Below are 17,947 nucleotides of genomic sequence, written 5' to 3'. Positions count from 1 at the left end.
GAATAATGTATATTCTTAGCTTTTGTTCTTGAAAATATCAAATTTTGAGAAAAGGCCTATTGGTTATCCGTGGGTCTAGCTCTTTGTTTGAAGTAAAATATAAAGATAATTAAACTCGCGTCAGTAAGATGCCGCCCATTATATATTTCCCACTGTAGGCTCTTTGATTTTGATTGTTATAAAATTTACGATATGAAACAGAAGAACCTTGTCTCGTTGTCAACAGAGCTTACCAATTCTTTTGGAATACAATCATGTCGACAAACCAGGATTCTGTAAAAGCAAGCTCAGCTGGAAATTATTAAAAATTGATGGAGAAATCACAGATTAATCAAGTGCTGAGAGAGTATGCCAAATATCAACTAGCAAATTACTCATCATGTCTGGCGTAACAAAGATAATTTGCAACACTATATATTATTACGAAAAAATGTCCAAATTGGCCTCCATACATCCTTAGCGATATATTTAGATTTTGAGCAACTAGCCGCCATGTCTGCTATTTCTAAATTGGATGGAAAAGTTGCATTGATTACAGGTTTGTCGTAGCAAAATGTTACAATTATATGATTTTATGATATTTGGTCTCTACAGCCCAGTAGTTAAGTACATCGTTACTAGCTTGAAAATACGGATGCATATTTAATTGCTGTTATAAAATTTAGAAATTCATTTCAAAATTAAGGATTATCTCCCTCACGCATAGCTCTTATCCTTAGACGAATTTGACTCCACTTGTTTGGCACTCTGTTTTTCCCTAAAATAGCTCTAAAACTTCATTGTTATTTCGGATTTCAAACATTTCGGTTGAGCATCACTGAAGAGACATTATTTGTCGAAATGCGCATCTGCTGCATCAAAATTGGTACCGTACAAGTTTTACATTATGACCCCTGGAGCGAGACCTCTCCTGGTGGACTGTTAGTCCCCGAGGGTCTCTACAGCCCAGTAGCTGAGTACTTAGTTACTAGCTTGAAAATACGGATGTATATTTAATTGTTGTGATAAAATTTAGAAATTCATTTCAAAATTAAAGATTATCTCCCTCATGCATAGCTCTTATCCTTAGACGAATTTGGCTCCACTTTTTTGGCACTCTGTTTTTCCCTAAAATAGCTCTAAAACTTCATTGTTATTTTGGATTTCAAACATTTCGGTTGAGCATCACTGAAGAGACATTATTTGTCGAAATGCGCATCTGCTGCATCAAAATTGGTACCGTATAAGTTTTACATTCACATTATTTCCTTGTGGACAAGTCAAATTTCCTACAATGTATATATTATCATTGCATCCGTATTGAAATGCAGTACCTAGAGTCCTGATTCAGTTGCCTACGAAAAAGGGTACTTAAAAATATATTGTTTGTATTATGGTAATTGTTTTCTAGAATCATGACCCTCACGGACAAAATTTAGTGGTCGGGTTGCAAAAACATATAAAACAGTATTATTTCATAACCTATTAAGAGCCATTCTCTGTAACCACTTAAACATTTATGTAAGGGGTCCGGCATGCACTGTCACCGATTTTTTTTTCAAATTTGGCACATCAACTTAATCTGGCAAAAGTAATGTAAAACCATCATAATTTGGTTGCTATGCAACTCTGTTGCCATGGTAACACCTGCATGTCATTCAGGTCACAAAAGAGTCAATTTTCACATGAAAAATGACATTTTTTATTCAACTATACTGAAATAAGCTGTTTGAGTTCTTATTTGATCGTCATCAAATGATACTATATAGCATTTTTGTTATTTAGTTTGATATTTAGTTAAAGGTTTGAATAATTCTGTTATATTTTCATTCTGTCTGAAAAAGAGGGTTGTTTGATACATTCTGAAAAAGCTAATTTAGAGGCAAATTTGAATGATGAATAAAAATTCCTGCATTCAGTTTGAAATCTATAAATGCTTGTACAACATACATTAGATCTAGTACTATCATATAACAATGAGACATGTTTGGGAATCTACCATCTAAGCTGTGTTGCCATGGAAACAAAATGATGCATTTCGTCATGATATTACAGTAGAGATGCATTTTTCAATGAAATTCAAAATATAATTTTCTATGTATTTAAAGTATATAATCTTAATAACCGACTGCTGCTGATTTTAGATTTTAAATTTTAACAAGTTTAATATGAGAATTTATGTTGGTTGCCATGGAAACGAAAATTGCTATTTCTTTTCAAATTCGAAATTCATGCAAAATAAATAAATTTTTAGACAAAAAAAATGCTTTTATAGACAGATTCAACTGAAGTCAATGTTATAGTTGATAAAATATTAATACTGATAGATAATTCATATTACATTGTTGCTATGGTAACAAAATATCACAACACAGCAAACTTGATGTTCACATTCTTTTCAAGTAATTCTCATTCTGTTATACGTCATGCATGTTATTCAATCATAAAAACTCGTTAATTTGTAACAGATAATTAAATCAATGCATAGTTTTTGTTTTTTATTTATTTTTTCTTCTTCAAATGTACATGGTTTCTATTTGTGTATTGTACATGTATCACAAATTGCATTGTATATCTTAAGAATTCATCAAAATAACTACCATATTTAGAAAATGGATATTTGAATATTTCAGTTATTTCAAACTATCATGTACATTTTTTCACCTTGTCAATCGAATTAAGTGTGACATTGAAATTGAATCATTGATCTTAAAAATTGTTCAAGTTAAATAAAACTAAATAGGATACATAAAGATTGTAATTTATCATTGATTCAAGAGGACCCCCCCCCCTTCTGCAGTTCAATATTAGCTCTGCTTACTATGTATGTGCAAGAATTATTATGCCAGTACCATCTATGAAATCTATTAAACTAACATTTCTTGATACATGACTTGACAATTTACAGTTACTTATGAGGAAGTATTTTGACCTTGACTCGTGACCTTGGCATTTGATTCAAAACAATTGAGGGCCTCTATTTTCTAGAGTCTGGACGTTCATAATTGTCACTCATTTAACGAATCTTTTTAAACATAGGCATGTGAATTATATTTCAACATCACAAGAAGACCTTGCTTGTAACTGTAACATATACCAATGATGGTCATATTGAAGTCATTTAGTATGCTGGGAAAGTGAATATCTTTAATATCTGACATCGTTGGAACCCATGGGTTGATTCATTGATTACCATTTAACGTCCTGCCGACGAATTTTTCACTCATATGGAGACGTCACCATTGTCAGTGAGGGTTGCAAAATTTATGCCTATGCTCGGGGCTTAAATTACGGCCTTTGAGCAGTGGGTTCCGATGATGAATATTTCATAATCGTATCCTATTATAAATGGTATACCTTTATTTTAGAATCATATATTACAAAATAGACAAGATAAGCACACACAATCTTTTTCATTTTCTAATTTTGCGCATATATATAGTCATCATAGCTTATCGTCTTCTCAATGGCATAGAGGCAACTAAAACATAATGCGATCTGCTGTCCTGATAGAAATTCTTTCCGGTTAAATGAACCACACCCTTTCATATCCTTTGCGGCAACATAAGCATCGAACATACACTGATGCTTCTGACTTGGCCCCCACCAAAATGACAATATGACACTTCCTACAAAATCAATAAATAATATTAATTTTAAGAGAAATACCAAGATGAATATATGCAAGCATATCAAAATCTTATGTCCCATCTAAATGTATTATTTGTTCTCCCCATGTCATCTGCATCTACTACTACATGTAGCTGCAATATGTATTCCTAAAATTATATGTTTGAATGAAATCTTATTCAAACCCTTTTCTTACAGTAGGTAATAACTTACTTAAATACATGTATTCTTATCTAGATTTAGTTTTATCTAAACTCTAAGGTGATTAATTAATCAACACATGGGTTAATTATAATATTCAAAACAGTGATAATTGTTTTGCGGTGTTTTATCACTTGAGGACTTATGCGACGTTTCTCAATAATATATATCAATTTTCATGAATGTGCACTCTGTCTCGTTTCTACCAACAACAAAAAAAAATCTTGGGGTACGTCGTATTACCATGTCTGTTTTAGAGATAGCATACTGGTACTCAGTATTTTGATAGTTTCTAATTGTTGCAATCAAAGGTTATGTATTAAAGCAGGTTGTATATATAAGGACAGTACAAATATATTTTAGCAAACAATGGATCAAATCCAGGACCCCTGCATTACAAGATAGGTTGTCTAATCGCTAAGCTACCCAGGCCGGTGAAATTTGAATTTATTTCCAGAAATCATACAATAGCCCTTTTTATTCAAGAAGAAAAAATCCAGAGAAAATGTCAGAAATGTGGCTTGTATGTCCTAAATAAATACTTTTGTTTTGTTAGTGGCATGTGTAAAATGAAAACAAGATCAAGATGAACAAAAAATAGAGTAAATTCTCATGCATAACATGTATAGGCTAAGGTGTATCAGTATATTGGTATTTCTACAATATTTCAATTCTGTTTAATTAATTGAATTTATTCATAGAATTGATAATTTTTTTTAAAGTATCATCAAAAGTAAAGAATAATTAATACATGGATGTGTAATAAAACTGAATAGTGTCCCCACCTCAATTCACTTCTCAGTTGAGTATCTGTACATGTATACCCCCCCCCCCCCGAACTAATAAATAGAAAAGATAAGAGATAAAATTAAATGTTATGATCCATCACTTTATTTCACGAAGGAGAGCTTATTCAATGTTTCCTCATGTATCAATGGGGAAAAAAAGTATGCAATGGCTTAATTACAACAGGGCGTCTCTTTTCTTTTATGTAATATATGTATAATAACGAAAGCTCATGCATTTTTCAAATGAATAAATATCTATGATTTTTTTTTTATGATTGTATTACTTCATTCTATTATAAAACAGATAATGATAACGATTTTGCATTTATTATCTCAATTTCATCCTAGTCATACGATCCCCTACAGTGTGCTGCATTAGGCCTAAGTAGATCTCTTAGTACTGTAATGTGTGACGCCACAGTCTACATTTTGACGTCATATCAATACAACTGACAGTGGGGAGTTGAAGGGTGAATATTTAGCACGCACGCACATCATATGTGCCATGCTATTGGCAGATCTAGAGAAACACAATGTCTATGAAAACATTTGACATCAAATGATTGTGATCAAATTGATTAATTCTAGGCTTGTGATTGGGTTTCAAAGTAAATAGACTAATTACCTGTATTACTAGAATGCTGGTACTCGGAGGTATGTCTCTCACACCTTCTCCTTTCGTGTGGGTGAGTGGAGAGAATATTTTGAATGCCACGTATGTCTTCGTCTAAACTTCTGTCAGCATGCAGTAAGACATTATCCCGCCATATTATTTTTGTTTCTATGTCATTTTACTGCCTTATCACGTTGAAGAGTTTCAAAGGGGAATAACTCTTGGTTACAGAATGCATTTCCCCCCATAAATCATTCACTTCAAATTGTGTGAAATAGGTAGATTCCCAAAAGTTTTAGTTTAGATTTATGAAGAAAGTAGATTAGTTGTTTTTAAAACTTGTGTCACTTTATTTGAGGTGGATGCGAATAAAAGTTATTAAGACATAAAAACCATTGAATTTAAACACAATTTTACAGATTTGTTCAATTATAAAAATCACTTAGGATTGTCCATTATTCATTTTTTTTTCTTAAATGAAAAATATGGGATATGTTTTATAATTTAATATGAAAATTAAAATTTTAAGACTATTCATAATCTTTTATATTCAACTTTTGTGCCAAAACTACCAAATTCTAGAAAATAGCCAAAATTGATAAAATTGTACCCGTTTCCATAGCAACCATGATCACTATTTAATTTTTAAATGTATTTTCTTGAATATGTTATATAGATGTTTCATTCAGGTGAGTTTCGTGAAAATCGGTGACTATGCGTGCCGAATTTTTTTAAGTGGTTACAGAGAATGGCTCTTAACAATCACAAACAATCGGAAATATCTGAGCCAAATTGATCACTGATCACATTACTCTAAATATTAAAAGTTCACAACAATACTCCTTGATGGATGGCTTGACAACTCTTGACACTTCTGATATAGGTCTGCACAGGGTTTCCTGATTACTCTGCGAGGACAAAACTCATTCAATATTTTTTAGAATGTCCGCAAATTGACTGCCTTGGGATTCAATTCTTCTCCAGCGCTAGCATAGATTTTGAAGATACCTACCTTTATGTTGTATGAGGGTAAAAGAAGAACTTTTGAGTTTGTGGTTTAGTAAACGTTTTTGCAGAGGAAACCATTGTCTATAGTAAAGCAACCCAGAAATTTGTTCACTGTTTGCGTATGTCAAAATATGGGATGTGGGGTTTAGCAAATCATCAATGAACATGTGGAATTAAACCTTACACATCTAAGGATTTCACTATTGCCAAGATCTTCTCAATAAGACGTAAAATACATTATCCATACATACTCATCTTTCCTTGAAATAAAATTCTTTAAATGACTTTCTTTGCCTTTAACCTTGTATTTCTCTATATATGTGAAAGCTGAAGATAACGAACAGTGATCAATCTCATAACTCCTATGAAGAGCGTAAGCGCCTGATCCACGATAAGCAAATGAGATTCATTCACGATATCATATTCTTCAAATTCTTCAATAGTCGGTTAAAGAGTTTATAGTCGGTTAAAGAGCTTATTACCCCATGTTACTTGTTTATTGTAAATAGGTCTGATTTTAAGTACGAATTGCTTACCTACTTACCTCAATGAACAATTCTTTGCATAAAATCCGATATTCTATTAATGTAGAAAACATCATGCTACTTTTCTTAGGGTCATTTTAATAAAACTATTGTAGATCGGCTAGTACACGTTTGCTTGTACGTTTGTATACAATTCTACCTTAGCTGAGGAACTTTCTTTGCGATGTTTCTCCGCTTTGTATACTTTCTTAAAACATGGAGTATAACGGCTACACTCCATCACTGTGTTGTGTGTAATTTCCAGGTGCCAGTTCCGGTATTGGGGCAGGAACAGCCATTTTGTTTTGTAGGCTTGGTGCGAAGGTATCCATCACAGGCAGAAATGTTGACAATTTAGCTGAAACGGCTGCCCAGTGTGAAAAAGAAAATGGAAAAAGGGTTAGATATTACTGTAAATTTATTGTCGTTGCCATACACTTGAAAGCAGTTTGGGAAATGAAGTGTTGCCACATCGCTCTCTTTGTTCTTTTAGCCGTTGACTCTTAGCGGTGATTTGACAAAGGAAGATTTTGTTAAGCGACTTGTTGACGAAACAGTAAAACATTATGGAAAATTGGACATTCTGGTATGTACGAGTGTAACATATTTGGTTGAACACACTACATGTACACTAAATTTATGCTGTAGCATGCTTATGATCAGCATGGATAATAATTGAATAACATGTATACATACTTTGAGAATAAGCCAAAATGAACTTTTTATAAAGCTTGAAAATGCATTCTATTTCATTCCATGAATATCTTTATTTTCAAGTTCTTCTTCAAAACAATAGGTCAATAATGCAGGGATATTGAAATCTGGAAACATTGAAACAACATCACTGGAGCAATATGATGAATGCATGAATACTAACGTCAGGTAATATATAAATGTGAATACACAATTTGTACAAAACATCATATATGTCTGTACTTTCGGATTACAGAACTAGCCATATACACACAACAGCAGATCGAGGAATATGTAACAAATACTAATGTTATAGTTTATAACTGATCGTTATTTACTGAATGGTTGGGAAATAGCATCTCTGTTCTACCTTGATCACCAGAAATAACGTGTTTGTGAGACTGTTAGTTCGATAATTTGTTAAGTTTGATTTATCTCCCTTTTTATGGATAAGCGTGATTAAAGCAATGGCATGCGTTGATGATTAAAAGTTTGTGTTAAACTATTGTAAAAGTATGGTTTTAGTTATCACCAGAAAGTTTAATAGAACTCGCCTGGTAAACCATCCAAGCCTGGCGATTTATTATGTTGTAACATTTTGACAGCTTCATCACATTCCTTCATTGACGGAACCTCATCTAATTCTAATTTTTGTTTTTCGTTAACTATATTTAATATAGTGATACTATCTAAGTAGGATTTAATGTTATTATCGTCAATATTCGATGATTTGTATAATTTTGTGTAGAAATCACACATTTTACCTAAATAAGCATTACAGTTGGTGGTAATATTATCTTCATATTTGATACGTTTGATAATATTATTTTCTTGGTGAGAAGATTTAAGTTTGATGAAAAAAAGGAGTTCGTTTCTCTTTCATCTATGCATTTCGCGCGGGATTTAATCTGTGCACCTTTGCCTTTTTATTTATCAATTCTTTTAATTCTGACGGTAATTTCCGCTTTTTATTCATATCAATTGATGTCACGTTTGATTCACTTTTACCTTACGTCAAAAGACAATTAGGTCCGCATCATATTAGTACAAAATTTTACTCTGTTCCATTGAGAGTTTTACATACAATATTTGAAGAAGTCACAGCTAGTCGACACCTGAATATAGACTGAACTCTATGATTATGGATGTTTCCAATCACAGGCTCTTTAAATAACGACGGATCATGAATGATATTCCTTCACAATCACGCCGCAATTTTTTTTATGCTCAAATTTACAAAGGAATAGATGCCGTCAACAAAAGCAACATTCTTTGTCATAAAAGGGTTCAGTCGTGTATTCCAACTTATTTCAAGTTCAAGTCTCTACCTATTATTTCCTACCAATATACTTCTGCTTTTACATCCAAACTGTCTATTTATAAACACATTTTGCAGTGCCTAGATATAGTTTATCTTATACTTAATCTACGTGTTCTTGTTCTTAATCTTCTTTCAACTATAGTCCAGCTGGACATGTCATTACTGGTGATGTTGACATAGTTGAAAATCAGTACTTCAAATCACTTATTCTAAAAGGTCCTAAATACAGAGAACATCGGTCTTTCAATTGGCGACATAATTTCATCTCTATTATGAATTCTGTCGAAGATTATGCCAAACGATGGGCTAAATATGAAGAAGAAAAACTTCATACATTGTCAGAATGGATTAAAAGTATGTGAGGAATTTTTAAATCCCCCATTAGACATATCAAAACAAAAGTACATACCATTTATCATTCTGTGTTTAGTAAACCAGAAGTGATAAAAGAATTAGATAGGTTACATGAGGAATATGTGTTGATTCCAGCTGACAAAGCTTGTAATAACATTGTCTTAGTTTGTAAGGCTCATTATTACAACTGCATTTTAAACGAACTTGACATTAATTCCACTTTTGGTAATCGTACTTATACTCCAACTGCTTCATAAGATGGGATCATGTTTTAAATCTATACAGGCTATCGACAAAACAAGTTGATGCTACTGCGATTTCAACAGTCTCGTTTAAAGTCACCATTTCCCAAATTGTATGGTACAGACTACAGTCCCTGAAGCGTGCTACTACACCTCCAAAGCGTTTCGTTTCGTTCCGTGCAGACCATTCACCGTTTCGTGCAGACAGTTCAGCGTTTCGTGCAGACCGTTCACCGTTCCGTGCAAACCGTTCAACGTTCCGTGCAGACCGTTTACCGTTTCGTGCAGACCGTTCATCGTTCCGTGCAAATCGTTTCGTGCAAGAATTGTTCCGTGTATGATCAAACCACGCCCATAGAAACGTGCAGATGGTTCAAATCACGCCCTTAGAAACGTACAGACCGTGCAAGTCATTTCGGCATGGGATATAGGACAGTTAAACATTGTTGGGAATTTGACCAATTATTTCAAAATGTCTCCAAGACGGGCTTTCAACAGTGAAAATCTGCAAATAATCGAAAGAAAACAGTTTATTATAAAACTACCAGGTAGAGCAAAATTCGATACTATTTTATCACACTTGATAGTTTCTAACAAGTGCAGAGATATGTAAATATCTGCCCTCATTTTTTTTTTTTATTTGCATGTAGGAATAATTTATTTGTCTTCTTACATTTATATGATCAAGTTTCTCTTATTAAATAAAAAGTATTTTCATGAAAATCGTTTATCGGAACTGTCTGCATAATGCAAAGACCGACCTGTGTATAACTTGTATATTCTACGCAAAATCCAAGGTCCTTTTTTTACCACAATACTAGAAGTCAGTTAATCGGGGTATTTGAAATTAACATTCTTACAGAAGGTGTGAAAATCGGCGGGAGCAATTGAAGTATGACAAAAGAGGTGTTTTGTCTCTCAAAAATGAATGCAGTTTAAATTGAGGCAAATGAAACAATCTAATTAAAATTGGATGTTAGATCCGCTCGTATATCTGTTGACCATGGCTGTAGTTTGTAATTATTTGTTTTATATATTCATTTATATGATTTATTTCTCAATATATTTCAATCATATTTTGATTGTTTCTTTTTGTTTGGTATCTTCCCTTCTTATCCAAGGTGACAGGTTCTTAACAACTGGCTAATTCTATGTCTAGATGCACCCCCTCCCGCCCGAGAATATGTTCCAGTCTTACGAGAATTCTTTAATCATTTTATCTGTTGTCACACACATATGTAAAAATGTATAGGTTTATTCAAGAAATGTTTTTGAGAAGAGGCCTGGAATATACAAATTGCACACGTGTTTTAACGGCACTCAGATTGAATGTACAAAAATAGCGATACAGACGCGACTTTTTCAATGAATTTAACAGAGCAATGAATAAATAAAGTTGAATAATAAATATCCCATGACGATACAATTTATGCATCTTTTCCCTTTATTTCCGAAGTTAAAAAATATTCATTTCGTTTTATTCCAACGTCTTCGTAAGTCATTATACTATTCCTTGTTTAAACTAACCCCAGGATGAAACAAATAATGCCGGAAAAAAATCAAAGCGTGCAGGTCATGCTTAGCGTTTCGTGCAGACCGTTCACAACCCTCTCCCCGCCCAAAAATATTTCAATCTTTCCTGACGAGAAATTTCTTTAAATCGCTTCATCTGTTTTCATACACGTACACATGTGTATAAAATGTATAGGTTTATTCAACATCTGTTTTTGGGAAGAGGACTGGAATATACAAATTGCAAAGGTAATTTAACGACACTCAAAATGAATGTACAAACATAGCGAAACAGAGGCAACCATTTCATATTCAGTTTCTATGAATTTAATAGAGCAATGAATCAATAAAATTTGATTAATCAATATTCCGTGACGATATGATTTTTGCATATTTTTCTTTTATTTCCGAAATAAAAAAAAAGTCCTTTCTTTTCATTCCAACGTGTCCATTGATATAATAAGCAAAAACGAAATTTACCGCGTTGTACATGAGCAATCATTTGAAAATGAATCATTATCATTTCTTTCTCAACCTTTTTTTAATATCTAGAATATTGTAATAATATTGAAACTATTTGAACCAAATAATATCGAAAAAATCAAAGCGTGCAGGCCACGCCTACTGTATCGTGCAGACCGTTCACAAAGCGTGCAAGCCACGCCTACAAAGTGGTCAGTGTTTCGTGCAAAGCGTTCACCGTCCCGTGCAGACCGTTCAGCGTTTCGTGCAAACCGTTCATTGTTCCGTGCAGATCGTTTAGCGTTTCGTGCAAACTGTTCACCGTTCCGTGCAAGAATCGTTTCGTACCGTTCCGTGCAAGTGGTGTAGTAGTACGCTTCAGGGTCTGTAGTTATAATGATCTAGTTTGTAAATACTTTTTATCTGTGGGTAATTGACGTGTTTCATACCGATTGTTAGGTCGTTCTTGGCACACTAATTTAAACTACATATTACTCCGTTTACCTGATCAAGACATAGGTTTCATGGTGGGTGTGACCGGTCGATGCTTACTCCTCTTAATTACCCTATTCCTCCCCAGGTATATCCAAGGGTTCGTGTTTGCCCAACTCTCTATTTTGTATTCCTTAAAGGAGTTGTGGGGTTGGTTGTTGTTCGTTATCTTAACCTTTCATCAACTAATCAAACAAAGGATAAGCTGCCTAAAAGACATCAGACATCCTCGCATAGATCATGTCTTAACGAAAATGATCTGTTTTCAGAGCTATTTATCATCTGACTATGCTTGCAGTTCCACATCTCGTCAATGCAAAGGGAAACATTGTTAATGTATCAAGTATCGCAGGTATCAGATCAGTGAGTATTCTAAATTTCTCACTTGCAATTAATGAATGCATCCCTGATGGGAAATTCTGAAGATTCATAGAGTTACTTTTCTTATTTCGAAAACCTGATTTAAACCTTATCAAAAGTTAATGATATTCATGTAAGAGTGACACTATATATATTTTTTTTTTAGTTTCCTGGATTTTTACCATACTGTGTGTCCAAGAGTGCCCTAGATCACTTTACTAGGTGTACTGCAATAGGTAGGTGTTCCGTTTTTTGTCAGAATTCTCCATTGTGATCAGTTTCTGTCAGAATATATATACAGAGCAGTGACACTAAATGTATCATTTGCATTAAATTGAATATAGATGAACAGTAAATACATTTTTTCCTACCATATGTGCAGAAAGTAGTTACTTTGTGATTTCATATCTTTTTATCAAGTAAATGGTCTATTAAGCCCCTATCTTTGCTCTTCACAGATATGTTAACTCCTTTGAAGGAACAGCTAACCCTAACCCTAGGGAAGTGACGTATATCAAATGTGGATTTTAAAAGTAGTTTATATAAATTGAAGTTACAAATCTTTTTTCCACATAAGCAGAATCAGAACATAGGGCTTTTTGTGGCCTTTAACTCGACATTTACAATGCAGCTACTGTAAGTGATTTTAATTCCGCGGTGCTAAATGTTCGCGGTTTTTCATATTGGTTTAATTGCGGTGGTTTTATTTTCGCGGAATTCAAATTTATGAAAAACACAAAACGTATTGTGTCACACTTGCAAAATGATTGTGGTTGTTTTAATTTCACGGAAAAATTCCCGACCGCGAACATAGCGAAATCAAAACCACCGCAATAATTTCCCCATTTACAGTATATCGACGATTATTTATCTATAAACAATACACAATTTCATTCATATGTCGATTTGATATATCCCAGTAAACTCAAAATCAAAGACATCACGTAGTCTTCCACATTTGTTTCATCTTTATGACAAACGTGACAACTTCAGCTTCCCCCTCTCCCTTCCCATATCGATGTACATGTTGTATTATACCATTATCACTTGCGTGAAAGGTGAAGATAACAAACAGTGATCAATCTCAAAATCCCTACATATATCTATAAGCAATACACAATAGACAGTTGGGCAAACACGGACCACTGGATATACCAGATATGTGGTCATGTGTCTAGGAGGAGTAAGCATCCCCTGTCGACCGGTCACACTCGCCGTGAGCTCTGTGGTGCTTATGATCAGTTTTTAAGACGAGGCAGACTATGGTATACGGATAAATATGTTGATGTTACATGGGTTTTAACAATCTCGTTTTAGCAGTTCTTTGTCTACTAAATTTGACTGCGAATTGCCCCATTTACCTTTTCCAGATATAGGGTTCAAGGTGGGTGTGACCGGTCAACAAGAGGTGCTTACTCCTCTATGCACCCGATCCCACCTCTGATCTTTAAATTTCGTATCTTTCATTGAAGTTTGAGCTTAATCGCTGTTCAATATCATCACCTTTCACTTTTCAGCACTGTACACCACCATTCTTTACAATAAAGTAAAAACTGGGCTGTTTGACATCATAGGCAGCTGCTTTCTCAATAAAAATGAAACACAGAAATATTCTTATCGTTAAAGGCGAAGATAACGAACAGTGATCAATTTCATAACTCTCACAAGGAATACCCAAAAAAAGAATTCAGCGAACGCTGACCCCTGGACATACTAGAGGTGGGATCAGGTGCCTAGGAAGAGTAAGCATTCCTGTCGACCGGTCACACCCGTCGTGATCCCTATGTCTTAATCGGGTAAACGGAGTAATCCGTAGTCAAAATCAGTGTGTCAAGAACGAACTAACAATCGTTAGGAAACACGTCAAACAGCATTTGACTCGATGATAGGTTGAAATGGCACACTAGATCGTTATAACGACCATAGATGTTGCGAAATGGTGACTTTAAACGAGACTGCTGAAACCCCTAAAACATCAAATGTTATCAATCATCGAAAAATTACTTTGTTAAACACCACTCTATCGAAATTCTGCTGGGCAAGAATTGTGCTCCATTATTACCTGATACGTTTTTATATCCTTATGAGGCAATATTTGCTCAAAAGATTATACATGAGAAGAATAAATCTCTTGCTGAGGCCTTTAACTCGACATTTAGAAATATTGAAGACGTTTTATCTATTAACAATACTCATTTTTAAGTCTCTTAAACGAAGTTTGGAGACTTATTGTTTTTGCTCGGTTCTTCTCTTTCTTTCGCTTCTTTCTCGCGCCTAAAACTGTCCGACACCGTTCTCCGTAACCAGTTGATGAAAGTAATAGATATTCAAAGATATGGTAGGACAGTGTATCTAGATCTGCAGAAATGTTTTTGTGTTCAGATTGAGGGTGTTTAGGTACAGACTGGGGGATCTCTCTGGAGGGGAAAACTAATTCCAAAATTTAACAGATACAACTTGACATATATGATAGATAGAATATTGGGGTTTTCGGAAATGAATTGAGAGTGACAGGGGCTACAAATTAGTATCAAAGTCAAGTGACTCCAGTGACCTTAACCTATGACCATAAAAACTTGTATAGCTCTAGAACCAGGACGGATAGAGACATTGCATCATAAAAAATGATAAGAGGATGTTGGGACCTACAAACTAGGATCAAAGTCATATTACACCAAATTTCAAAATCAAAGTCTTCCTGATTTAGATTCTTTAAATGAAGTTGAAATTTGCATGGATTTTGTCATGGGAGGAAAATAGTAGTACTCAGAAAAAACGACTTTTATACAGCTAGTACTTCGTTTTGGAGACTTTATAATGGTAGATAATAATCATATTTTGTCATTCATATGTTGTTTTGATACCGGGGTATATCCCAGTGAACTCGAAATAAAAGAAACCACAGAGTTTATTTTTGTATCTTCTTCATACTTAAATATTTTATTGAACATAAATGTCAATGGCAAACTGACAACGCCCATATCTATGTAGCAATGCTAACTTATCACTTGCATGATGTGTCTATGTTTTTCAACTGATTCAATACACCAGAGTATGTCCTACTTGTGATTAATCATCGAGGCAGGCTATCAACAGATAAGTTTAATGTACAGGGGTTTGTCATCGAGGCAGGCTATCAACAAATAAGTTTAATGTACAGGGGTTTGTCATCGAGGCAGGCTATCAACAAATAAGTTTAATGCACAGGGGTTTTGAAGTCAGTTTCTCACGAATTCCATGGTCGTTATAATGCTTTTATTCATTTCATACGCATGACCAGGCCTCTATTTTCACACTGATTTGACTACGGACTACCCCGTTTACTTGATCAAGATAAAGGGCTCATGGCGGGTGTAAACGGTCCACTAGGGATGATTAGTCATCCCATGCACCTGATCACAACTCTGGGATGCCCACGGGTCCGTGTTTGTCCTATTTTTAATGTTGCTATTCGTTATGAAATAATGAGATTGACCACTGTTCTTTATACCCACTTTTTCACAGTACATCGTATTTACTATTAGTTTTGCAACAGAAATGTATGATGTCATGAAGCATTGTAAAATGTCTCATGCTATTTCAGAGTTGGCCCCTAAACAGGTCCGGGTAAACAGTGTAAAGTAAGTGTATTTTTAGCAAACTACAAATACGTCCGATCAGCTAACATCTTTTAGCATTTTTCATTACTTGTAATGAATAATTATGATTGATAAAAGACAATTTAGTTCATCATACCATTAGTGTAATGATTTTTTGAAACGCATACGCTCATTGATATCAAGGGTATAGCACTCTACGGATAAATCCTTTACCTTGATTAGATCTTTATTTATATGTTCATGTATTTGTAGCCCCGGTGTTATAATTACTGATTTATTCAAGACGTTGAGAAAAAATGAAGAGGCCTATCAGGAGGTAAGCACAGACGTAAGGTAGAACAATTAAGATGGTAGAGTTAAATTATTTTGAAATGTTTTTGGTAGCCTGCTATATCTGTTTATTTACTCTATGCATGTATGTACACCCTCACCGCGTAGCTTTAAAAGTTCATATCATCAGCATTAGTAGCTCTAAATAGTGGTTAGTTTAAAACTAGTGCCCAACTAGTGTTCTGAGTTTTAAATTTTCAAGTATAATTACAATTACTTCATTAATGATGTGTCAGAGGTTTAGGACGTACATTATACAATTTTATAAATTGGAAAGAACTTCAAAAACAGAATACTTTGACTATGAACCTATAATCCCTGTTCTCTTGAGAGTCTAGAATGGGAAATAATTTTGCTCTAGTTTATTGTCTACACTAAAAATATAATTTTATCCGCGTTGTACAATATGATTGGTAATTAACAGCTGCACTTAACGTTGGATACACTCGTTTAAACACAATGGAATACAATGAAAACAATTTCAGTTTTAAGATGACAAAGTAGTGATGACATAATTTTGTCTAATTGTAGTTTCTAGAGCTCTCCAAAACAAAACATCCGCTAGGACGGTCAGGTGAGGTGGAGGAAGTGGCCAATGCGATTGCTTTCCTGGCATCAGACAGTGCTTCCTTCATCACGGGTGTACAATTACCAGTGGATGGCGGTAGAAACGTTCTTTGTCCGTGATAAGAAGATATATAATGGGGGAGATCAAAAGTTCAATGTCTGGAAAAAAAAATTCACGTCGTTTTCACCCCCCTCCCCCTCCCCATACAAAACTAAATATGATGAATGTTGAAACTAATCGATTAACAAGTAAAAACATACGATTATAGATAACACTCTGTATATCTCTTCTACTGTTTATTCACCAATGAAAGTGTACATCAGAACTGTTAAATGTTCGTTAAAATGTAATATTATCATGTGCTTTTTAACAGTCGTTTGTGTTGGGTTTTTTTTTTCTTTTTCCACTAAAGTGTAATCGTTGTCGGATGACAGAAACTTACGAGAGATTTTATTCCCCCCTCCCCTAGCTATTTGAATTTAGATTTTTATCCGACATCGATCTTTTGATCTCGCCCCTGACACGTCCTTGATATCTTGCTAAGAACATAAAACAAAACTATACACCGCCACTTCTAGATTTTAACCGGATATAATTATTATTGAGAGTGAAACTCTCTATATACTAATATATATATATATATATATATATATATATATATATATATATATATATATACCAGTATATAGAAAGTTATATATCGTAACTTTGTGATACTGATGCTTTGCCGAGGCTCAGTATTACTGTGTACATGTATATATTCCTGAATACATTAATCTATGCAGTAACTTGGTTTGATCTACGTCAGAAAGAAATTGAGGACTTTTGATATTTGTAAATTCTAGAGATCATTCCAAGCTCAACATATATATATTACACCATTCATTTGGTTTTGTTGTTAATCGCGTGCATTTCAATCGCTAAAGTTATTTTTTTTACATTTACCTGAGAATAAACATGATAAAGAATAAAGAGTAATTGATAAAGCGGAAAGAGTTGTGTTAATGTTTATACACGGGCAATGCTGATTTAGAATGCGGACAACTGACGTTCATGGTAGTCAAAATTAGTGTGAAGTCTCACTCTTGTTTGTGTGAAGTCTCACTCTTGTTTGTGTGACGTCTCACTCTTGTTTGTGTGAAGTCTCACTCTTGTTTGTGTGAAGTCTCACTCTTGTTTGTGTGACGTCTCACTCTTGTTTGTGTGACGTCTCACTCTTGTTTGTGTGACGTCTCACTCTTGTTTGTGTGACGTCTCACTCTTGTTTGTGT

The 17,947-nt window shown here is 34.2% G+C and overlaps 1 protein-coding gene across 1 annotated transcript; it reads left to right on the top strand.

Annotated features, from left to right (window-relative positions):
• Positions 1-442: 442 nt before the first annotated feature.
• Positions 443-17,663, top strand: LOC130052495 (3-oxoacyl-[acyl-carrier-protein] reductase FabG-like). The gene is made up of 9 exons (XM_056157648.1): positions 443-538; positions 7,009-7,142; positions 7,237-7,329; positions 7,540-7,625; positions 12,089-12,182; positions 12,346-12,415; positions 15,763-15,799; positions 16,031-16,094; positions 16,640-17,663. Exons 1-9 carry the CDS (start codon positions 493-495, stop codon positions 16,793-16,795), a joined length of 780 nt encoding a protein of 259 aa, XP_056013623.1. The 5' UTR covers positions 443-492; the 3' UTR covers positions 16,796-17,663.
• Positions 17,664-17,947: the final 284 nt, after the last annotated feature.

The sequence above is a fragment of the Ostrea edulis genome, chromosome 3 (genome assembly GCF_947568905.1).
Source record: "Ostrea edulis chromosome 3, xbOstEdul1.1, whole genome shotgun sequence".
NCBI lineage: Eukaryota > Metazoa > Mollusca > Bivalvia > Ostreida > Ostreidae > Ostrea > Ostrea edulis.
This window is presented reverse-complemented; position numbering and strand designations above follow the sequence as displayed.

Bases quoted from the DNA above. Each gene is read 5' to 3' on its own strand.
- LOC130052495 (XM_056157648.1), top strand. From the start codon at position 493: ATGTCTGCTATTTCTAAATTGGATGGAAAAGTTGCATTGATTACAG. The intron at 7,330-7,539 runs GTATGTACGAGT...TCAAAACAATAG, and splicing joins ATGGAAAATTGGACATTCTG to GTCAATAATGCAGGGATATT. The intron at 7,626-12,088 runs GTAATATATAAA...ATCTGTTTTCAG, and splicing joins TGCATGAATACTAACGTCAG to AGCTATTTATCATCTGACTA.